At 36.4% G+C, this 25675-nt stretch overlaps 1 protein-coding gene across 1 annotated transcript in view; it reads left to right on the plus strand.

Annotated features, from left to right (window-relative positions):
- The first annotated feature begins 2540 nt into the window (after positions 1-2540).
- Positions 2541-25675, plus strand: part of FGF8 (fibroblast growth factor 8) — a 74781-nt gene continuing 51646 nt past the window's right edge. Inside the window, exons 1-3 of the mRNA XM_044056340.1 lie at positions 2541-3641; positions 3796-3832; positions 13607-13787. Coding sequence (XP_043912275.1) covers positions 3610-3641; positions 3796-3832; positions 13607-13787 — 250 coding nt within the window. The 5' untranslated portion in view covers positions 2541-3609. The remainder of the gene's footprint in view (positions 3642-3795; positions 3833-13606; positions 13788-25675) is intronic.

Below are 25675 nucleotides of genomic sequence, written 5' to 3' on the forward strand. Positions count from 1 at the left end.
GACGACTAGGTAGGAATCCGTGTCTATTAGTGAATGCTTTCAGCAGATACATTTTTAAATGAAGTATACAGGTTTTGTTAAATTAATGTCACCAACCGCCACGTAAACCCCTCCGAATAAGCAATGTGTACGAGTCACTAACTGTATTAAGATGAATGATACCGCACAATGATTAAGTCACTCAGTAAAAAAAAAACTTTCAGTCACAGCTTAACGAATTGCACATAGTGATATTTTAATTCCTGCACTCGTTCTTAAACAAATGGATAACGCTGCTTTGTTCTGGTTGCATGATCATTTTTTCTTCTTTTTTTCCTTGTTAATGCATGGTTTTGCTGACAGCGTCCTTTGCACAAGAAAAAAACTCCCTCCAGGTCCACTGTTTTTGCTACAATGGAGCCATGCACCTAACAGCTCTAACAGTGCACCCAACACTTGGAACTGGTCTACAGCTCCCAGTAAGTTATAATACAACCTTCATGTCATACTACTAAAATTATGACCCACAATTTCACAAAGCTTCCACCAGTGACATATTTATAAAACATTACATAATGAGGAATGTGCTAAGAACTATTTGAAATTCTATATCGGGAATCTACCATGCAGCCAAATATTAAAACGAGCGGCAAGTACATTAATAAAAGGATCGAGCTGTACTTGAAACACTTCTGTTGACGCTGTTTGGCAGAATAAATACATTTTCATCAATGGTGTGGAACGAGATGTTATGTGCACATTTACGCATAACATCTCATATATCGTAAATACAGATTCCTTTATTTTTCAAACACAGATATTCTCTTATTTCCTGTACCGCTCAGTTTACATAGTTATTTTTTTTGTTATTTTTATTTATTTATTTACTTAACTTACTTTCCGAGAGCAAGACTTACACACTCAGAAATAGGTGATGCACTCTTAAAAACACATCTAGATGAAGAGGCACATGGAAAACGCCTGAGTGTGTTTGCCCTTCAGGGTGCGGGTGTGCGTTAATGTTATCCCACTCCAGGACAGCCTTGGGTCTAACATCACGACCCATCACTACCGTTATTCCCTTAAACCATTCCCTGACTATCAACATTAACTAGGGAGGACATTCTCCACTCCACCCCGGACTTTGAGTGCGTATGTGCGTATAAGCGTACGTGTGTGTGGGTGTGTGTGTGGAGAAATTTAGACATCTGTAATCTGCAGACCACAGAATTTGCCCGAGAATTATTTAATAAAAGTGCAAATTGCCATTTAAAATCCATTTGTAGGTTATAATATTAAACAACGTCCAGTAATAAAATATAATAAAACTGCAAGCGTGTTTAAATACCGTGATTATATGCCTCTTACAGATAGTGTCTAGGAAATATTGAAGTCGTAGACGCAGAGCGAGGCACTTTTAGAGTACATTTTACACACCCCTTCCTGTTAAAGTTGATAACACTTGAATTTATTTATTATATTTGCTTAATGAGTGTCTTTACAAGACTATCCGACTACAGCCTAACCAAGCCATTTTAGTTGTACGCTGCATTCTCTGCATCGACAGGCATGCCATATACTTCACCAATATGCATATGTGAGGACTTGTCGAAAGAAGTTACCAAGTGCTTCGTGTGTGCTGGGGAGGAGCAGTCAATGATAATACATTCGTGCTTGTTTGTATTACGTATATCAATCATACTCACACATACACACACACATACACACACACATATATATATATATATATATATATATATATATATATATATATATATATATATACATACACACACACACACACACACACACACACACAAAGATTCTGTGTATAGGGTCTATATATGCATGCGTGTATAACATGAATACAACACACACATATAATACAGATAGCTAAGGCTGAACTCAAAACCTTCATGTCCATTCATTACAGTTGTATGAACTGTAAAATGTCTGCAGTTGTGTTCTGAACTAAAACTGCCTTTGTGATAGGAATATTCGAACCCTCTCTATTTCTGTGTGTGTGTGTAGATGACAGATAGTTAAAGATAGCATACGTGTGCGTACTTGAATAACGTATATTTATCACACACACATAAATAAATATATCTATATACACATCATATATCTATATACACATCATATATATATATATATATATATATATATATATATATATATATATATATACATACATCCACACAGACACACGCATGCAATTCAGATAACCAAGGCTGAACTCACAACATTCACGTCCATTCCTTACAGTTGTATGAGCCGTAAAATAGTTGTGTTGTTCTGAACCAAAACTGCCTTTGTGATTCAAATATTCGAACAGTGTGTGTGTATTTGTGTGTGTGTGTGTTGCGTTGCTATTGCCTGGCTGTCAGTGTTTGAAAAAAGGGGGCTGGCCCAAGTTCCCATATTACCCTGGGACGGAGGAGAACTGAGAAGGCAATGAGAGGAAGGGGGGTTGACACTGGAGAAGATCGGAGGACAAGAGGAGGGGACAAGATACGATCACAGGGGGAGTCGGTAACACTTGATGCTGAGAAACGCAATAGCAGGCACTGTGAAGATCAGTTCGCTTTGGCAGCAGGTTAAAAGAGGAACCCGAGGGAAGGAAGGAAATAAAGCCCACCGGCATCTTCACCTAAGGGAGGTCGGAGCAGACTACTCCTACCAGGGACAGAGCTTTCGTATTCGCAGCCGGCAGCAGCCAGTTCGGACAATAACACTGCTTTTTGATTTAACTTGCTTTCTAGACTTAAAAGGGGTTCTGACCGATTTTTCTTCCCTTTTCTTTTTTTCTTTCTTTTTTTATTTATTTTTTATTTTTTTTGGTAAATCCGGTGGCTTTGCAGTCTGACTTTAAGAAGTTGGCCCCTAAAGTCATGCAGTTAGCCCCTTAATGAATGCAGAACAACTTTGATTGAAAAGCATTACACTGTAATTTCCAGGCAAAATCATCATTCATTCTTCTACCATTTTTTGCAGTAGTTTTAGTACCCGTGGAAGCCCCCAGCCCTGAGTATCTGTGTGCTGGATCCCTGCCAAACAGAACTGGTTGTACAAATAACTCTGGACTCAAAACTGGATGGTGGAGTGGAAGACCCCCCCTTTGCCATTTTTGGACTAATTTGCAGACATCAGACAAACTTTGCCTTCTTTTACTTTGTAATTCAAGTGGAAACAGTACAGTATTTTGGTGGAATCGTGCCATCTTACAGTCCAATCATTGGGCATCGCCTACTGTTGTTGGCAGTTTTGATTTACTAGCACCCGTGCAATTTTGGTAAAGACTAATCCACGTGTGGAGTACACTTACGAGTTCCACAACGTTTGTTCTAATAGTGGGTGAGGAAGAAGGACTCCAACCTTAAATTCCTTCGTTGGGAACCGAATTTCTTAGAGGACGCAGCTTGTTTTAATGCCTCTGAGGGCAGGTAGCCAGCCCTGGACACACCGTTATCTACCCGCTAGTCTTTCACTGGATTGCCCTTTAACCCAAAGCCGTTAGACAGGATTGGCACCGAATCCAGCTCGTCTTTGCGGGGAATATTATCAAATCTTCCACGTCCTTTGAACGCAACAGGACTCGCTCAACTTATATTCATACGTGTTAATACAATGCGCTTGATACCATCTGCACTTGGTTGTTTGTAAGTATCTCCACTTAAAACATTATTACAAACCACACGTTTAATTTTCAGTTTCCGTACTTATTTTTGTATAGTTGTTCATATTTTGTTTATTGATGTTTAGTCCCACTGACTCATTAGCCTTCCTTCTCTCTTTTTACTTTGTCATTTTCAGGCTGTTCCACGTCTTTGCCTTTTGCTTCCAAGCTCAGGTAAGTACTTTGTTATCTTATAGTTGCATGATTTATTCTGTGATTGAATTGTTATAGCTGTGTCTAACTTGTGTAAAATGTTGACAATGAGTATAATCGAGGGCACAGCAGTAAGAGAAGAGTTCAGCATGGGGATGGTGGTAAGCGTATAGCTCAACTTCTAAATGCAATAAATCTGGGCAAAGCCTAAAACACTGGGAGGACAAAGGCCCTAAAAATAGATACATATTTTATATATCGCTCGTATAAACTTAGATAGTTGGTACACTAACAGGATTTGTGTTAATGTGCATTTTTAGTAAGGATGTGAAGTCTGAAACTCAAATGTATGTCATTAGGTAGTGACTTCAATCCTCGGTGATTTGCCAGAAAACCACACATTTTATGAGGAACAGTCCAAAATATGAGGCAATAATCTGAATATTCTACGAAAAACTGCACAGTTGTGAGGCGTGGTGCTAAGTATACCAGAATTAGAGAAAAAATAGGTATCATGCGGTGTAAAAGTGAGACGTATCCAGATATAAAACGCTGATACTAATCAAATAAATATAGTAGATTTTAAAAGGGAAATTATTGTATAACGCGGAAAGCTAAATAAAGAAACCATTAAAACCTAACTAAAATAGAGGTGTAAATTATAAATTATTTTTTTCAAAACTGTTGTTTGCCTTACAAGATTAAAATAAAGGAACTGCTGTTTACTTAGTAAGTCTGTTCAATAGAAGCATACGCGGTAGTTTTTGGGGGTCAATATCATAAAGAACTTAATCAGTTCAGAAATGAAAACACAGTTGTATGGGATTTGGAAGAGTTGATTTGGTAACATTTGAGAGGAAACAAGAAGTCTTACAAAACGCAAATGCGCACTGCTGACTGCTAAACAGTACGTGGGTCAGAATTTAATATCCCAAGTAAATGAAATTAATTTCCACAGAGAACTTCCTATTTTTGAAACATTTCCATGGTCTCTACTGGTTGAGATGTCTTTTTTAAATTTCTGTGAAATAACTTTTTTCTAGATGATTTCGTATCCGAAAGTCTGTACTTGTTTCCTTGTCAGTGAAAATAAACATATTTAAAGATATTAAACCCCATCAGTAAAATATACGTTGTATCTGAACCGACTAGCTAAGTGACTGTGACACACACACACACACACACACACACACACACACACACACACACACACACTTGTATTTTGCTTGAAGGACATCACATTCACTGGGACATGTTTATCAGCGTTATTATACACTATCTTCGTTAAAAAACACTTAAGAATCTAATAAGATACAATCATAAACCGGGAACGATTCGAGTAATAGGCTGACGGAATAACATAGCATGAACTTTTAAGGTATTAAATTCCACACTAAATCAAGGTATTACAAGCCCTGTTATGAACCAGTAAGGAAAGATAGTAAAGTATGTCACCCAAGTGCTTCAAGGAAGATATGGCAGGTCCAGATGATCAGATTGCCCAGGAATGTTATAAATTGTAAACTGTAATGACACCGGCACAAATTCATCTTTTTTAAGTCAGTGTTTACAGTTGACAGAAGCCTGAAGAATACTCTTTTTACTACCCACCGAGGTGAAGGGGCTGTCCTTACAACATTTGTTCAGAATACATCTTTATAAACGTCAGGAGAAATCCCCTGCCTGTCCTCTTCAGAGGAGCAAGCTAGCTGAGGTTTCTCAGGAATGCCAAACTAGTCCTGCTTGCTTGGATGAAATATGTTGAGGGCTATTTTGACTTCAATGTCCACTGCTGTTTACTCAGGGAGTGTCCTCACATTTCAGCACTTGTAGGCCCATTCAAGTCAAAACATTGACCTATTTAAATGTTATATAGCATTTATAAAGGGAATTCGTGTTGTACTGTTTTTTTTAGAATCTACAAAAGTGTGTGTGTGTGTGTGTGTGTGTGCTCGCGCGTGTACATGTGTGTGCCTGTTTATTACAGTGTTTAATCCTGCCCTTCTTACCTTTATTCCATATTTTTTCATTACTACCAACGCACATTGTTAGGGTTCCTCTGTGCCTGTAATATCTAGTCTTGAATGCTGCACAACAGGTTTAATTACTTTTGCATAGGGTTTTGCCATGATTTTTCACAGATATTTTTAGGCCAAGTATGTATGTGTGTGTACATTTGCACATGTATACAGTGTGTCTGTGTATGTGTGTGTGCATGTGTGTGTTTATGTGTGAACATTTGCACATGTATACTGTTTGTGTGTGTGTGTGTGTGTGTGTGTGTGTGTGTGTGTGTGTGTGTGTGTGCATTTGTACATGCATACATTGCGTGAGTTTGTGTGTCTGCATGTGTGTGCTTTTATACATGCATACATTGTGTGTGTGTGTGTGTATAATCTATATAGCTATGTTTGAATAATTTGCGTGTGTATGTGTGTGTATATATATATATATATATATATATATATATATATATATATATATATATATAAAATATAAGTTTCACTCTGTTAATCAATTTTCTGCTTAGTTGAAAAAGTAATTGGGTTACATGTGTGATAGATACATTTTTTCATTCAGACATTTATAGTTGTACTTTGCATTTATGTTGGTATTACAAAAGGCTGTTATAAGGTGTTTACTGATATATATGTGTGTGTGTATATGTATGTGTATATATATATATATATATATATATATATATATATATATATAATTAGGTGGATTTGATTAGTATCTGTGCTTATTACTGTGTAAAAATGTTAGGTACATTTTCACAGTTACAGTAAGATTGCAAAACAGTGTGGGTAAGGAGGATTCTACTTATCACCACTGTTGTACAATTTTACAGATGTGAGTGTGTGAGCTATAGATCCCATGTGGATGATGCAGGGGGACTTGCACTCCCTGCTACAGCATTTTTTGTTACTTTATTTTGTTGTTCTTGTAGGATTGGGAGTAACACATTTTGTCAATGGAATGGGTTCTGATGACAGAATGACATATACTCATATATATATATATATATATATATATATATATATATATATATATATAATGTATATATAATACATTTGTGTGTGTATACAAAGAAATGTACAAATGTAAGAAAGAGTACATGAAGTATAATTGGATTGGTGCTATAAATAAAATGACATATGGACCCCTTTACAACCCGCAGGTATTGTGGTAATTATCAAAGTGGGCTGCTATGTGTTTCAGGAAACTGATATATTCCATGTTTATTTTGTATTAGTTGCCTAGTGAATCCTTTAGGCAACTGTTTGAATTGTTTATTTGTGCTGCTGGCTTCATTGGTATGTTAAGCCATTATGATGCTGGAGTATATGGAAAGCAATTCTCCTGCTTACTAAGACTGCCACAATGATGAAAATATACTTCAAGGTTTCACTTACCACAATGGCAGTAACTACATGTACAACGATATATGGAATATAAACATATATAAACATATATGGAAAATAGTATGTACTATTAGTAATGTTACTGCACAGAATTACTTATAGTAAAGTGTGCCAGTTTTGCAACCAGCCACATCATTACTGGTGTGATAGCCACTTCTTTATTAGATCAAGTCTATAGTAGACAGCACCACGTGGGCAGCAACCACACAAAAAAAAATTCAAGATGTTATGAGACTTTATCAGTCACACAAACATCCTTGCACATCAATGTGGGACAGTGGCCTACAATGTCATTGACATTTTAAAAATAAAACATGATTTTATTTATTTTATTTAACATTTGTTTACCGGGAAAGTCCGACTTAGAACAAAGCCAGTTTTCAGTGGAAGCTCAGAGAGAAATGCTCCAGACGCATGTCTTTGAAACGTGGTAGGAAACTGGAGCACCCGAAGGAAACCCACAAACACAAGGAGGACATGCAGGCTCCACACAGAAGGCACTGTAGCCGAGAATCCAACCAGAGAACCTCTTGCTGTGAGGCGACAACACTACCATTGATTACTTTCTAATTTTTTGTTGTTTAATATGTACAGTCAACACTATTTCAGCTTGTCTAGTAGTTTACTACAAACCTGAAATGAAATCATACTTTTTGTCTAAGGTAATTCTCTTTCAGCACTCACGCTGGCAGTCTTTCTTTAACAGTAATAATAAATATCTGCATATGTCAGCATATGCATACCCACCTACCACCCACACAGAAAACTAGAGACAGTCTGTGAAATGTGTCCTGCATTTTGTTTACTGATATAAAAATGTTCTGCATCTTAATATGTGGGTTTAAAAGGTTGTGCATGGCTTCAAGGTAACCAGAAGCAGGCAACAAGCTTTCATGAAACAAATCAACAAACTATACAGAAGGGTGCTAGGTTCAAAGAAGTCCTGATCCTTCTATATTCTGCATTGATCAGATGTATCATGAAACACAATGTCTCCTTTGGGATGTACTTTACTAACATTATTAAGCAGTTAGATAAACCACAATGGTTTCTGACAAAAAAAAATATTATGGGACTAAAGGACCTGAGCTATCAAGAAAGGCCGGATGCCTTGTTCCTGTATTTAGTGTCCTACAGACACCTTAGGGGTAATCTGTGCCCTGCTTTCTGGGCCATTAGGGATCCAGCAGTCCAAGGCCTCTTAATTCTCCACAAATCAAACAGTCTTGTGAACATTAGAACCAGAGATGTGAGCCTGCTTCAACAAATAATCAAATCACAGTGGGGAGAGACAGTCATCACACAATGACTGCCCCTTCTCTGAAATAAACTTCTTCTCCAGATCAAGGAATGTGACACACTCACTTCCTTTATGAAGGAATTAGGCAGCTGGATGGGTATTCATAAGTTCAACCCCAGCATAACTTGTCTATGACTCCTTGAAAATGAAGGTTTGGTCTAAAGGTGGGTAATGGCAAGGTGTAAATGGTCACATGGCCCAACAGTCTTGTACATTCTGTGATTGTGTGTCTGTCTGCAGTTATAGTAATCCCAACACAGGATTGTCAAGAGTCTTAAGTATTTAGTGCAATCCTTTCAACTAAATTGTTTTATTTCTAAAAACAAAATAAATTCAGTTCTAAATCCTCCTTCTTAAAAAAAAGGAACTGACTCCAGATCATTTCTTTTATAGGTTTAATTGGGATAAACACCTGCATCCTTATAGACTTCTTCAGATCTAGTTCTTGTATCTTAGATGGCTCTGAAGTAGTCTACAAGGAAAGTCCTTATCCCAATACAGTTCCTAAAGGGAATTATCTGGAGTCAGACTTTTTTTTTTGAAGAAGGAGGATTTGGAACTGGATTTATTTTGTTTTTAGAAATAAAATAATTTAATTGAAGGGATTGTACTAAATACTTGGACTCTTGATAATCCTTTTTTGGAATTTTGGTTTGCTCTGACACGTGCTACCTGTATATGGCCAGGATGGATTGGAGACTGGAGACTCTAACCACAGGTACCTTTGATTGTCCTTAATTACAGTAGGAATTAATTTCTAGGTAATAAAAATGTGTAAAGTTGCTTCATAATATAATAGCTGTTTATAAGACAGGTTCGTGGATATACTGTTTAGTGTGAGCTATACAAGTACAGTTAATTTTATCCTGATATACATATAAAATGGCTACAGTGGTGACCTGTACCGATTGGCTAGACAGAGGGACCAAGCTAGTAAAGATGTGCAGCAGGTAAGGGTGATAAAGGATAATGAGGGAAACATACTCACAAGCGAGGAGAGTGTGTTGAGCAGATGGAAAGAGTACTTTGAGGGGTTGATGAATGAAGAGAATGAGAGGGAGAGAGGGTTGGATGATGTGGGGATAGTGAATCATGAAGTACAATGGATTAGCAAGGAGGAAGTAAGGATAGCTATGAAGAGGATGAAGAACGGAAAGGCTGTTGTTCCAGATGACATTCCTGTGGAAGCATGGAGGTGCTTAGGTGAAATGGCAGTGAAGTTTTTAACTAAATTGTTTAATGAAATCTTGGAAAGTGAGAGGATGCCTGAGGAATGGAGAAAAAGTGTTTTGGTACCAATTTTTAAGAATAAGGGTGATGTGTAGCGCTGTAGTAACTACGGCAGGATTAAACCGATCAGTCACAGCATGAAGTTATGGGAAAGAGTAGTGGAAGCTACGTTAAGAAGGGAGGTGAAGATTAGTGATCAGCAGTATGGTTTCATGCCAGGAAAGAGCACTACAGATGCAATGTTTGCTCTGAGAGTGTTGATGGAGAAGTACAGAGAAGGTCAGAAGGAGTTGCATTGTGTCTTTGTGGATTTAGAGAAAGCATATGACAGGGTGCCTAGAGAGGAGTTGTGGTATTGTATGAGGAAGTCAGGAGTGTCCGAAAAGTATGTAAGAGTGGTACAGGATATGTATGAGGGTAGTGTGACAGTGGTGAGGTCTGTGGTGGGAGTGATGGATGCGTTTAAGGTGGAGATGGCTTACATCAAGGATCAGCTCTGAGCCCTTTCTTATTTGCAATGGTGATGGACAGGTTGACAGACGAGATCAGATAGGAGTCCCCGTGGACTATGATGTTTGCAGATGACATTGTGATCTGTAGTGAGAGCAGGGAACATGGGGAGGAGACCCTGGAGAGATGGAGATATGCTCTAGAGAGAAGAGGAATGAAGGTCAGCAGGACTAAGACAGAATATATGTGTGTGAATGAGAGGGAGGATAGAGGAATGGTGAGGATGCAGGGAGCAACGGTGGTGAAGGTGGATGAGTTTAAGTACTTGGGATCAACAGTTCAGAGTAATGATGAGTGCGGAAGAGAGGTGAAGAAAAGAGTACAGGCAGGATGGAGTGGGTGGAGAAGAGTGTCAGGAATGATTTGTGACAGATGAGTACCAGTAAGAGTGAAAGGGAAGGTCTACAAGAGGGTAGTGAGACCAGCTATGTTATATGGGTTGGAGACAGTGGCATTGACAAAAAGGCAGGAGTCAGAGCTTGACGTGGCAGAGTTGAAGATGTTAAGATTTGCACTGGGTGTGACGAGGATGGACATGATTAGGAATAAGTATATTAGAGGGTCAGCCCAGGTTGGAAGGTTTGGAGACAAAGCCAGAGAGGCAAGATTACATTGGTTTGGACATGTGCTGAGGAGGGATGCAGAGTATATTGGGAAAAAGATGCTAAGGATGAAGCTGCCGGGTAACAGGAAAAAAGGAAGGTCTAAGATAAGGTTTATGGATGTGGTGAGAGAGGACATGCAGGTGGTTGGTGTGACAGAGCAAGATGCAGAGGACAGGAAGAAATGGAAACAGTTGATCTGCTGTGGTGACCCCTAATGGGAGCAGCCCAAAGAAGAAGAAGAGGTGAGCAAACTTAAAATATGTTCCCACCTATATAGCTAAATGTCAGCATTTCCACTAACCACCTGCATTGTTCTTATTAGAAGTTTCCAGCTAAACAGTTTTTTTTTCTGGTACATCTCAGAAAAGGAAACGGCTGGATACAAAGCATCCTGTGTAAATGTTAATAATTTGCAAAATAAAGATAGCAAACTTTTATGTAAAATGGCTAGCCACAAAAATGTCAGTCAACACTGTGATAAGATTCAAACATGAAAATGATAGCAAAAAGCATAACAGACACAGGAAAGGAAAGCTGATGCCAGTGACTAGATAGGGTAAATGGGTGCCTTGTTATCTCATATGGGGAAACTGTGAGAGTCTAGTTTTTTTATAGCATCATCTGTGTATCTGGTATATTCATTTATAAGCAATGGGTCTGTTGCCATTTTACATATAGCTTAAATAAGTTTAGAAAACTAGAATGTCTACCCACAAAATATATATATGTTATTGTAACTTAATTCACACCATGCTATATACACATTCAGTCACAGAACTTGCAACAAAGTGACATAAATTAAGTATTTTATCTTCAGATATGAAAATGTTGTAGTTATGTGGAGGAGAGTGATAGATGATTTGTACAGATCACAGTTACTGATATCCAGAGAAAAACTCCTATTTCAGTATCAGAATACTGACGGTTAAAAATGAAACATACAGTTCAAATCATTTCGATGTACATTTCTTTCTATGTGGTTTAATAAGACTTTAATGCTGAACTGGTTATTGTAAACTTATCAGCATAATGAAAGCTCTTGTTATTGGTTCAATAGCTGACTGGAATTACAGAGAATAATGTATGGCCTGCAGTAAAGAATTGCTCTGCACTTATTACATGTGATTATGTCACTTTGGTTAAGTTCAAGCGCTCAGTTAGATAAATATTATAACAGCCAGGAGCAGACAATTAAGAAATATAACTGCATGAAAGCTGTGTTCTGCTTTTTCAGCTTCATATTCTGTAAAAATATTAACTGGAGATAGATTAGTTCTTTTTATAGATTGCTTTCTTACACTCAGATCTGCTGCAGCAAAAATGGCTAGTCAAATACATTGGTAGCTCATAGAAAGCATTATGTTACAGTACTTACTTTATACTGAACTACAAGATCCACAGTGGGACATGCACTAGAAAGTATGGCAACACTCAGGCATCACACACTGGTAGAACAAAACTACTCTTAGTTATTTTTTACAGATAACAGTGTTTAGTCCCACTCTTATAAAATACAAAGACTAACACAGTAATGATAATCTGTTTTTGTAGACTACCATTTTTATGCCATCAGATATTGTGTCTTCAAGTCTCATGATTTTGTTTGGATTTCTGTAGAGGTGCAATGATATAGAGTGCGCACAGATATGTACATGTACATCTTAGTGCATATGTGTGTATGTTTATACATTTATGTATACACATATGTAGATAAACAGAAAGAAAAAGAGATCACAAGCAGCATACCTGTGTGTATCATGTACTCAGTATGGCAGCAAATACAGCTGCATGCCATAATAGTAAATATATAATATGGTCTTCATGAAAGATGTTTACTGAGTATTTGCTAAAAGGAATTAGTATTAATAGCATCATGTTTAGTCATGCAATATAAAACTCTCCTGGATATGCCTCTTAACTGTCCAGATTTTCGCAGAATATCCAGATTTTTGCCTTATATTTTTTGTCTGTTCCTCATACAATTTTGGTTTTCTGGCAAATCACTGGCTAATTATTGAGGATTTAATCCAGAAAATAATGTCACACATTTGAGTTTCAGATTTCATACCCATTAGAAAATTCATGCTAATGCAAAATCTTTTATTCTATCAACTTTCTGAGTTTGTAAGAGCAATATTTAAACATTGTACCTATTTTTAGGCTTTTGTCCCCTCATTTCTTATGGCTTTGTCCAGATTTCTTGTTTTAAGAGGTTGAGAGTTATGAGTCTCTCCATAATTTGTAGTGTCTAATTAAAATGATCACTAATTGTTGTTCCTTTTCTTTTTTAAATAAAACGATATAGTTATTTAGACAGTTTGGTAAAATATTGTGCCTTCTGTTTTTTAAAAAAAAAACAATATAGTTATGTAGACAGTGTAGGGAAACACATTCTGTATTCACACAGTTCCAAGAAACTAGACAAATTATCATTACTTTAACTGTAGTGATATTACTTGCATAATTAAAACTGCATACACTAATAAAATAAAAAAAAATCTGTAAAACATACATTTGTAAACTGAACATAATCCTCTTGTTTACTTATTGACTCACAGTGGTATGGTGAAATTATATTTAGCTTATACTTCATTCTGTCCATGATGGCTACAAAAATGGTCAAGCAGGCCCCATACATAAGGCTAAAAGAAGACCTAAAGCCAACATTAGCCATCCTGTGTGTACAATATAAAAGTGTGTTGTATATTTCTTTAATTTCTTAAAGGTAACCATTCAGTCCCCGCCTAATTTTACACAGCATGTGAGGGAGCAGAGCCAAGTAACAGACCAGCTGAGTCGACGACTTATCCGTACCTACCAGTTGTACAGTCGAACAAGCGGCAAGCATGTGCAAGTCTTGAGCAACAAGAAAATCAATGCCATGGCAGAAGATGGTGATGCACATGGTAAGAGACATGTTGAGAATTAATGTACTGCAGAAGGGAATTGTAGTTTGCAAAATAGAAATGATCACTTATATCTGATTGTAACCCACTGTATATTCCCTATACTGTAAATGTAAATTAGATAGTGGTATCAGATACAATACATCTTTTTTTTGTAAACTTGTAGATTTGTATGGTTATGGGTTATGTTCAGATGTATACAAATTTAGTTGAATTGTTTGGATTCTGGGACTTAGTTGAGTACAAAGTAAGGACAACATTATAATTTTAACAGACGTTATTATAATAGTTTGCCATTTTTGTCCAGTAAACTATTTTGCAAATTACTTCTCAAAAATTAGAATTCTGTTTACTGTACTAACCTGGCTCAAGTAAGACTTTTTAAAGTTTTGCATTTTAATGTTTGTACTGATTTGTTGTAGTATACATATACCGGAGTTTCAGTCACACGCTTTAGTGAGCATCAAGGAGAGAAACACATTTTTATTTTATTCATCTGTTAACCAGATATGCCTACCAGATGCAAGTGTCCCTGTTCAGGGAAGACCTGGGAACACTGTCTGACTAAGTGACATTCTCAGAGTCCTGCAATAGACAAACGGAGGTGGAAGGAATCAAACCCATGTAACACAGATACAGAAAGCAGCTTGTTAATAGCTTAGAGCCTTAATCCCCTGTGCTAACTGCCAGACATCTGGCTAGAATGCAGCAATAAATAATTTTCCCATTTCCCATTAAGCATATTATTAAAAGCAAGTAAACTAATAAGATAAACATGATGGTTTCTGATGTTTTCATGTTCAGATAATTCCGAAGAAGACCTATATCTGAATCTGTAGTTATAAAGTTTCTATCTCCATTTGCATTTATTACTGGTGCATGGTTTATATTGTAGCAGCCAGTGGTAAAGTATAAGAAGGAAATGTCCAACTGTGCTGCAGAGACCAAGAATATAAACTAAATTAGTCTCATGGAAAATTTTACTTTTAGGAGTATTTTCGTTAACTGTGAAACAACCAAAAGGTGTCCTCATGTTCCTAAAAAGATATGTACATATATATATATATATATATATATATATATATATATCTTATATAATACTTCTGAATAGAAGTAGAAGTGTGCTATATATCAGGCATGTCACATAGGAAATTATGCACTTTGCCAATATATAATTTGGACCCCACCAAGATGTAGAACTATTTATCATGATATGATCTTAGTACTGTTGTCCACTTTATCCACTTCAAGATCTTAAACATAGTACCATTGCTATTAACATTTAGACAGGCTTTTTCTGTGCAGACTGCATCATAACAGGGTCATCAGTGAGGTAACTAGTATAGTTTGTCCCACCCAGTCTAGCTACAGAGCTTCTGCAAATAAAATGTTGGCACCAGACTTTCACTACCTCCATCCATGCTGCTAACAATAACTCAATGATTTTATGAGTTTTGCAGTTACCAGCTGATGATGTTTTGACAAAATCATAACTTGTTTACTTCTTTGATCTTGTGTTTATACTGCTATGGAAAAATTAAGTAAAATGCCAAATCGGAATTCTTACTGAGCCATTATGATATAATATGCACTAGAATTTTAGAATGTAATGACTGCTACAGTGGTGATAATAATGTATTTAACTCCAAGAAGTTCTTCTGTTAAAATATGACCTTGGCAGTAAAAGCTCAGCAGGTAATGATTGTAAAAAAGGTAAATCAACATGATGTTGTTGTCTACACAGTGTTTTGTTCATTGTTACATTGTTGTGACTGTGCAGACAAGGCAGAATAACAAGGTAAATGACAAAGTAAAGACAGCCTATCATGTGCATTTTACCAAATAGTTTCAGTACGTAAAAAGTTCAGTTGTGCATTGTAAAATTATTTAATGAAAAGTAGATCCTGGATGTAGGATGAAAGTGAGAAAGAAAATGATTGATTATATTGATTAACAAATGGTAGTCATAAAACAAATCTATATTTATTTGCATTCAGGTACGTATATTAGGCAACAAAGGATTCAATTAGATTTCTGGGGTTACATTTGTGATTGATTTACTTCTTATAATAAGCTATCTAGTACACACAAAAATGGAATTTTATTAATTTTCTCAGTGTCCTGATGTCACTTCTTGAAAGTTATAAAATCCATGTTTCTCACTTTTCTACAAGAGTATTTCTAGTTCTTAAAGGATATGATCAGTCCATGCTAAATAGAAATCATTAATGGAAAATCTACTTTTGTATAGGGTAATTAGGGTGTCATGAGTCAGAAATCTTTAAAAAGAACCATTAAACAGGCAAATATAACTAGAAAATAAGTACAGCAAAAGTAAAATGCTTCAAAACTAAGGGGAAATAGCTTAGGCCAGTATGAAATAGAAAAAACAGAGCAAGCAGTTTTTCAGATGTAACAGTTTAAAAGAGTTGTAGTCTGTGAATGTTAAAAAAGAGATTCAGGTCTGTTCAGCACAGGTCTCCAGAGGGGTCCTGTGTCTGGAAGAACTATTAAAGTTCTTCTTACTTTCACCGTCTTTAACATTTCCTGAATAGTTAACTGCTTCTCTGCACACTCCAGTTTTGGGACTAAGTGTGTCTAGCTGCATTCTTCCAGCATTGACGTAGTCACTTTCTTCAAAAGTTTCAGGATGAGACATACCCTATACTTAGAAAGTGAAGGGAGGGGTATCTGCACGGGTAAAGGACAGAGGAAACATAGTGCATAGAGGATAAAACAATACTGAAATTGTAAACATCCTTTCACTCGTTAAATCATATTTGCAATGTTCTGCATTTTTACTGAGGTAATAGTTTTCTGTTTTCATATAATTAGTTGAGCATGTACACATAAATCCTGTATCGAATGAGGAAAGCAAATGAATTTCTTACTTTCATTTCTAAAATATTGTCAATGTGGAGTACCTAGTTCAATAGCTGTTGTCTTTACAATATTTCAGTACACATGTAAAGTGGACATCTTTGCAGTTCATATGTTGGCTTTCAGTAACAGTCCATTTCAAAAAATGACCTTGTACTCCTATTCAGAGACACTGGCATCACTGCACCTTGTACATGCCTGATCCAGATTTGGCTTTTACTTATTCTTTGTTGTTTTAGTCCATTAAGTACTCCTTAGTCATATGCTTTAATCATATTTATGTCTCATTTTTTTTCTTTTTTCTGAGAGGGAAATATTGCCATCTGTCATCCTCTACACATTTATTACAACTCAGTCTTGATATTAGTAAGAGAAACCACTAGAAACAGAGCTGCAGGGCTAAGTTCATTATGTAACTTCTTCCCCTTTTGTAGCTAAATCACTATAACTAAGCAGGGTAGTGGTAGTGGCCTATACCAAGGTGACCTACATGACCGTATGCACACGTGTACACACACACACACACACACACACACACATGCATGCAGTGATTTCTTTTGTACCTTTCTGTTCCTCACAGAAAGGCAAAACAAGAGTAACCATATATTTGTATAATATGTCTTCATTCATACACTTACATATATTTAACACCTTTACTTTGGTAAGTGGGTAAGCATTTCAATTGTAAACAATCTTCTCATATATAACAGCACTGCCATGTGATATTTCGAATAAATTTGTTTATTAAGTTTCTTTGCCATAATTTCAGTAACTGGACAGAGTCTTTCTTCAAACACAGTGGCTAAAAGCAAAGAAAAGTGGTTTAACAGCTACAGCACATGCAACTGCTAAAGTGTTGTTTTGGTGTTTAAGTCTGAGATTAGAATGGAAATTACAGCAATATCAGACATAGAAAATAGTGCACAGAAGGAAACTCCTGGGTCTGCATTTGATGAAAATGACGTGATTGTAAAATGCTGTACAATTAGTTGTAAACGTAGGAGTTGCCAATTTTAAGGTACTTTGCTATAGAATATAATGCAGTGGTCAAATGGTAATGAGCGATGGTGACAGAGAAACAAGAGAGGGTAATGAATAACCACGGTACATTTTATGTAAAGACTAGACGGTAACCGCAGAGCAGCTAGAGCACATAGCAGAAGACTTTCAATGTACAAGCCAGGAATCAATGAAGAATACAGAGCAAGCAGCATGCAAGGTCACACCAGCAGGTGCTCAGTAATGTAACAAGAAATAACTGTGGTCTGTGAGAAAAGGTACAGACTAGTGAAGAAACGTAAAATACTATGCCAAGTATATTCCTCTTCACTTAACATGTTGACATGGATGTAAAACATACTTATATGATATTTTTACTACCAGAATCTCTTAATTCACACACCTATGCCCGGGAATATTAAAGGAAGTATGACAGAAACCTTGAAAGCCATCAAGAGGGTTAGTACAGTAATAAAAGGAGAGTTATTCAGCAATAGAGACAGACATAGATAATTAGGCGTACTGTAAAAATGGAGGAGTGTCTCTTCTGGGGAGATGTAAAGAAGTAGTTTTTCACACAAAGAGTAATTTAATATAGTACCTGCTTTTTAATGGAGGTTGTGAGCTGAAAACAGTGTGAAGAAGGAATTCATGAGCATAAAGAATGTGTACAGGGGAAGCACATCAGAACAGAATGGGGCACAGTATCGGTATATCTGCATTAACAAAGGATGAAGGGGAGAATGGACAGGTTAAGTACACCACGAGGTTTCAGCCGTTGTCAGAGGCCATGTTTTTGTTTCCATATTTCTGTTTTATCATACTGAACACTTTACTGAGAACTTAAGCACATAATGCATTTCTTAAATATTATAAACAAAAGTAAGACTAAAAACAGAAAGGAATAATGTAAGGCTATATATGAAAGCAAACATACCAATAGACCGATCGGTTTTTAAATGGTATTCAGGTCATTCTGATTCTTTCATCAAAACTCCTTGATTTTAACTGCTTCTCATTAAAAACACATTTTTGCAGCTATTATTACTCTACAATGTCTGTTGTAAAGTAACACTGTCCTTCACCAAATGTGGTTTATCAATTCTTAGCATAATCATTTCCTTCATTAACTCATATTCACTATAACTGATTAGATATTGAAACTAGTGAACCTAGCAAATGTGTGAATAGTGTAGGTTCCAACATATTTATATGGCAATTCCCCATGTACACTATGAGATAAGCTTTTCTTCACAGTTTGTCAGTAGTGTACAATATGTTATGCCATGGCCAAAGAGTAAGAGGTGTGCAACTTTAACATTGTATAGGTCAACTGTTTCCATAAGTGTTAAATTGTTAATAGAAAATATATCCTTCTTGGTTCAGAGATATAGTATGCTAAGGGATTGTATCTCCTGAAAGCAACAAACTTATCATCTGATACTTGTTCTCAAGTCACAAGGCATCTCAAGAATATTTTTGGAGGATCATCAGTGAAGACAGGTGGGTGGCTGCGGTGATGCAGTGGTTAGTATTGCCGCCCCACAGTAAGGGGTTCTATGACTTGATTCTCATCTGGGGTGCCTTCCATGCAGAGTCTTCATGTCCTCCCTGAGGTCACATGGGTTTCTTCCAGGTGCTCTGGTTTCCTCCCACATTCCAAAGACATGCAATAGATGGATTGGCCACTCTAAATAGGCCATAGGTGAGAGTGTGTGTGTGTGAGTAGTGAGTGGTAGGAATGAATTACCATGGCAGGGCTAGCCACCTGGCAATGTAAACCTTGGCTCAAGATGATTGTCACTGCAAATGTGACACCCCAACCCCATGTGCAAAATGGGAGAAGGAGTTGAGCATGGATGGATGGATCAGTGAAGGCAGGTCAAAAACATAGTGAAGGTAGACACAGAACTGCTTATATAAAAAATCATTAAATGAAATAAAAACACAGCTATAAACAAAGCTTCTCTGACATTCTGTATCTGGTCAACAACATTCTAGCAGGTGGAATGAACTTTCTATACAGTATTCACATATTTTATTTGGTGGGTTGTATATAAGCTTTTACTTCTGATGGTATGATCTAATTTGGTTTCACTGACATTAATAGCAGGAAGGTTTATTTCTGCTCAGCTGCACACCTTGTATCCTTCCTTACCAGCTGAAAGTCTGGTTTGTGATATGATTGTGTGTGTGTGTGTGTGTGTGTGTGTGTGTGTGTGTGTGTGTGTGTGTGTGTGTGTGTGTGTGTGTGTGTGCCAGAATCTGTGTGAGACAGAGTCATTCACAGACACGTATAGGAGTCAGAGGATACACACACACACACACACACACACACACACACACACACACCTTTTGGCTGGGAGTATTAATCTGTCATTCATATGACTGGATGAGGGAGGTGTAAGTAATCAAGTTGAAGTATGCCATTGTTTTTCTATGTCTCTCAGTTAATCAGTTTGTCATTAACTAGAAAACAGCAGCTGTGTCAAACAAGGATGTATCACTCAGGGGGAGTTCACTCATCCTAAGGGATCTAAATGCATTGCTTATCCTTGACACAGGCTTTGACAGTGTCAGCATTTAGAGTTGGATTACAGGAATCCAAAATATTACTTCCAATAAATTCTGAAAAAAATCCAGATGGTCTTTTGATAGTTCCAACTTCTCATAATTATGGGTGTTTCATCAGAAGAGAGCAGGTATCAGGTACTGCATGACTTTTGTAAATAAGTAATGTATCCTGCAACTTTTTTAGTAAGGACAGGTCAAGTCATGTCAGAAAATGTACTTGCACTTTCAGTTTGCCGCTGTCTATGTTCCTTTTCTAGAGTGAGATAATTTGCTCCAATACTACGTTTTTTTTACAAAAAAATTTGCAGGGATTCTATAATGGTTCAAGTGATCCAGAGTACTTTAGCCATCTACTGAAAAAGAAACTGACCTTTCTCCTTTTGCTGGCTTTAACTTACAAAAAAAAACAGGGTTTACATTTGTTGTCACTGAGTATTGTGATCGTCACATCAAGTGGACATCTGAGCTGACTGGCATCCCTAAAGTGGAAATACACTGAACCTGTAAGTGCTTCAACCACTCTAATGCCTATCATGACACTACAGAGGGTTAAGAGTAAAAGCTAACAAGCTTCATTTTGAAGTCTTCTATATTGTTTCCTTAAGTTCTACTTCCATACTGCCTGGATGTGAAGAACTTGCCTAATCAGGCACCATTCCCCAGTTTTTCTTAGATACCTTCTTTATACCCGCAGCCTTAGATTTAAACAAAAAAAAACATTTAGATTTAGCAAGGGAACTAAAGTTCTGGAAATACCATAAGCATCAATGAAACTGCCTTTGTAAAACAAAGCCCGTGTTTCCCCAACTCACTTTTCTTTAAGTTTCGATGAGTTGAAAGTTTTCTCTTCCTTATCACAATTAATTGACATGTCAATATAAAGTTCAAAGCTAATTTAGCTTATTTTGGATGCTACCTCTTGTCAGCCTCATAATAAACACTTGATGAATTTTAAGAAGTATAGCAATTAAACAAAATGAGGTATACAAATAATTCCTTAGAAAACTGGGATATGTATGTCAGGTCATAAAGCCATTAAATCATATGCTTGAAGATTATTTGGTTAGTAGTGAATATTCAAATGCTTTTACACTCATGGTCAACTTGCCCTCATTTTTAAACAGCAGACACATTAAGGCAGGAAGGCTAAATAGAATCATTAAATTCCATGGCCTTATCTTTAGGTCACTTCCTTCCTTGCTTGCAACCTTTTAGGTATGTCCTAAATCAACTACAAAAGGAATTACAGTCTAATCAATGGAGTTTCATTACTGCAGTAACTTCATACATTATCATTATGGGACACCCTTCAAGGAAAGCAATGATTAATGCTTATCTTACTATTGTCTAAAAATATTTATATGGAAATAGACGTATCCCCACTACATTTATTTATGTGTGTATGTATGTATGTATGTATTTTATTTACACTTTGTTGACCGGGTTAGTCCCATTAGGCCAATGGCCTTCTTACAGGGGAGACCCTAGATGGTGCTCATACTGACTAAGGAAAATGCACTGTGACACAGGATAGTGAGTCACTGAGTCACATTACAGACTTTGCAGGTTACATCTGTACCTGATGTAAATAGGTTTGGTCCAGAGGAAGGTGTAGTTATAAGATTTAAGATTCAATATGATTTTATAACTCAGGAAATTCACCTAGCCATATTTGTAATGGCTACCTTAAAGTCCATATAGCTATGGCTTAGTCTCTGAGTAAGTTAAAAAATGTCCAAAAGTGAACCCATCAGGGGAATATTTATGAGGACTTCTGCTACTGTGCTAACTTCCCTCTTTATGAGTTTGCTATGTCTGCAATGGCTTGTTGGAATTTGATTAAAGATGCTGTACAAGTCTGTTTTAGAGTGATGGTTGAGTACTGGCATAGTTTTCCATTCAAATTAGCTGACATCCCTATCCACCCACACATCCTGAGAGTTTCACTGGCCTCATTCTTTGCTGAACAGCAGTTTCTGTTGTGGATAATTGTAAATCTACCCTATTGCTATTACATGGAGAGGTATTTGCACCTACCTGTCCCACCTGTTTAAATACCACAAAACCTTAGTCCTATTGTATGAATGGTTGAAACTCAATGCATGAGACCTGTCACCAGCCTTGTAGATGGTCTTCTGGCACACTTGTAAGAGATGGTCAGTAAGTCACCAGTGTATAGATGAATCATGAAAAAAAGAGGACTCAGTTCATACATTTTCTTAAATTGGTATGTGTCAGGATTCAGTTAGCCTCGCTCTCTTTTGCTGCTTTCTTTATTATTAGCAACAATAATACTAACAATAGTAATAATAGTAATAATAGTAATTATTAAGTACTTTAGAAAAATGCATATCTCTAATAACTAGTTTAACATAAAATCTGTGGCTAAGTCGAGGGTAGCATTTAAGAAACAATAGTTTATATACAGACAACCCCAGTGCTAAGTAACCCCTTTTCTTTCTTCATTAAAAAAAAAAAAAGCATTGTTGATGTTAACAGCTTAGTAAAGGGCAATCCATATCCACATTTACTTTTACTATAAAATATAATAATACTGCAGACAGACAAATTAAATAGTTAACAGTTAATGCTGTCCTGTTCAGATTAGAAAACAATCTGGGAAAGTGGGGGCTGAGATGGTATTTGATTTCTTTCTCAACATCAGGTTGTATATGAGGAAAGAAAATATATTTTTCAAAAGAAGAACAGCCTGTTTATTGTTGTCAGGAAAAACAGAACTTCTGTCACTTGCAACAGTCACTTGCTAACAGGTTTAAACTTTCAGAATAGTTGGGCAGTGACTGATTCTCTTGCCTTTCTTTGACGGACATGCAGTACGTACTCCGCAGCAGGATGTAGCAATGTTTTTCCATGACAAAAACGATAATAATCATGCAGATTTTACATTGCATAATTTGTAATGGCACTGCAGTGTATATGGAGAAAACAATGACAATTAAAAATAAAACACCACCACTGACTGACAAAAAAAGAAATAAAATGCAACGTTAGCGTAACACACCTTTAATCTCCGCTTTCATCCAAAGGACTTCCTTAGAACAGAATGAAAAAGCATCATACCTTCACAATTTATAAAAACTGATTATTCCCTACACAATTAATTAATCCATTAAACAATTAAATAATTTATCCTGAATCATAAAACAATAATGACAATAATATTTGTCAAACTATATTATAATGTAGTAACGTGTTACCTACATTTCATCTATTTATTTTTAACTTACGATATTTTAAAAAGCATTTTATTTTAATAACGTTATTCAAGCCAGGTTTTTTGTCAGCTTGCAATTTGATCTGCCATTTAGCTTCCTTCTGCTCTAAATAATTTTTGAAGTCACCACCTCTCATGTCAATTGCACCTTGTTCCAGAATAGAAAAACAAAACTTTTTAAACCCAAAACATGTTGGCTTTCAGTAACAGTCCATTTTATACAAAGCATTATTCATGTCTTTCCTTTTAATACTATACAAATGTTCTCTCATTCTTTTATATAAATTTCTAGTTGTCATACCGACATAAAATTCTTGACATTTGTCACAAACAGCAACATAAATAACTCCTTTGGTTTTACAATTAAACACACCTGGAACAGGTATGGTATAAGGAATGTGTGGAACTGTGACGAACATATAATCTAATATATATATCTGCACATAGTGCACTCATGGCATTTATACATACCCCTATTTTTCCGACTACTAGGATAATTATAAATCATAACATCCCTTTGTTTCTCAAACATTTTTTTCAAATTATGGTTGTTCCTATACACAAATCTAGGTTTATCACCCACAGTATTGGATAAATCCCGATTTCCTTCAATAATATTCCAATTGAGTTTTATAACGTCACATATATCAGTGTTATCCAATGTCGTATCCATACTAAAACATAACAGTTCTTCATTCTTTTGGATGTTATTCTCAACACTATTCTTAGATGAAAAAAATATTCCTTTCTTTAAAATGGGTCTATATCAGAACATCAAAGTTTCACAATTTCGAATGTTCTAATATCAACCCCTATTCAGTGAATGCTGAAAATAGTGATGCTGCAGAACACCAAATTTCTTCCTAGAGAAGGAATTTGGTTGGCCGTTCCTGTGGCTTTGCAATGCTGAGCACTGTGGTGGAAAGTTACGCGTCGGGATCAGGTAAGTGTGCGATTGTGTGGACGTGAGGGTTAGGGCATGGGGTAGGTGAGTTACAGCGCGGGTCAGGTATGTGTGCGATTGTGTGGACGTGAGGGTTAGGGTGGGGTAGGTGAGTTAGGGTTAGGGCGTGGGTGAGGTGAGTGTGCGATAGTGATGGACCTTAGGGTTTGGGTTAAGGTAAGTGAATAGCTAGTGGTGTGTGTACAGTTTAGTGTAGGGTTAGATGTAGGATTTTAGGTGTATTTGTGTGGATTGCTGTTTGTTTGGTGTGTTTGTGTTGTGTGTATGTATGTCGGAACAGCAAATTTTTTCCCTTGGAAAAAATTCGCTGTTCTGCATGTTCGATGTTGTCAGCGTTCGCCGAATAGGGGTCAATATTAGAACATTCAGCATTTTAAAAAGTTGATGTTCTAATATAGACCCCTTTAAAATAGGGGGTTTACGCTAACGTTGTATTTTATTTCTTTTTTTCTCAGTCAGTGGTGGTGCTTTATTTTTATTTGTTTCTGTGACACCTTGGTGCATTTTTTGGAAAACAATGACAATGCCACACTTGAGTTCTGCTATGAATTGCTATGAATACATCTTTACTTAATACCTCTCTGACTTCTGGATGCAAGACGCTACTTATTTTATAGCAAGTCCCAGTTTGTTTGGTTATATTATAGAGCAGGTGATCGATACAAGCTCTAAAGAATGTGAAAAAAAAGAGAATACAACATATTTGTGAACCGGAGATCTGTTGTCTGTCTCGATAGCAACACTCGCACAATGAAGGATCTGCCAAACTTCAGTTTTCAAGTATCAAGGATCACAAGCTCTTGGTTTTACTCATGTTACTGACAGCTTTCTAGAACTTTTATATATTTTCTTTTTTATTATACTTCTGATTTGAGGAATTAGATTTTGACATTTTTAAAGTAATTGTTTTCTCATTAAACCTGTTTTATCTAAACAAATTTTCTATGAGTTGATATTCTATTGTTTATCATTTAAATTGGGTGTGAGTAAGGTATAGTACATATGTTTAAGATAATATTTTCAGATTCTGACTCTGAGCTATAATTACAAAAGTAACAGATTTTGACTCACTGAGACTGTTATAGTTGCTAGTTTCTGCATTTATCATGATGTCTCAATGAAAAAGTTTTGTTGTTTACTTGGGTAAGGTGCAAGGGTATAGACACCCACCGGAAAATGTATATTTAACATCTTCCCTGAAAAAACACTGTACTTTCAGGAAATACTAATTTAAGA

Source organism: Protopterus annectens, chromosome 14.part0 (assembly GCF_019279795.1).
Source record: "Protopterus annectens isolate FY-2018-M chromosome 14.part0, PAN1.0, whole genome shotgun sequence".
NCBI classification, from domain to species: domain Eukaryota; kingdom Metazoa; phylum Chordata; order Ceratodontiformes; family Protopteridae; genus Protopterus; species Protopterus annectens.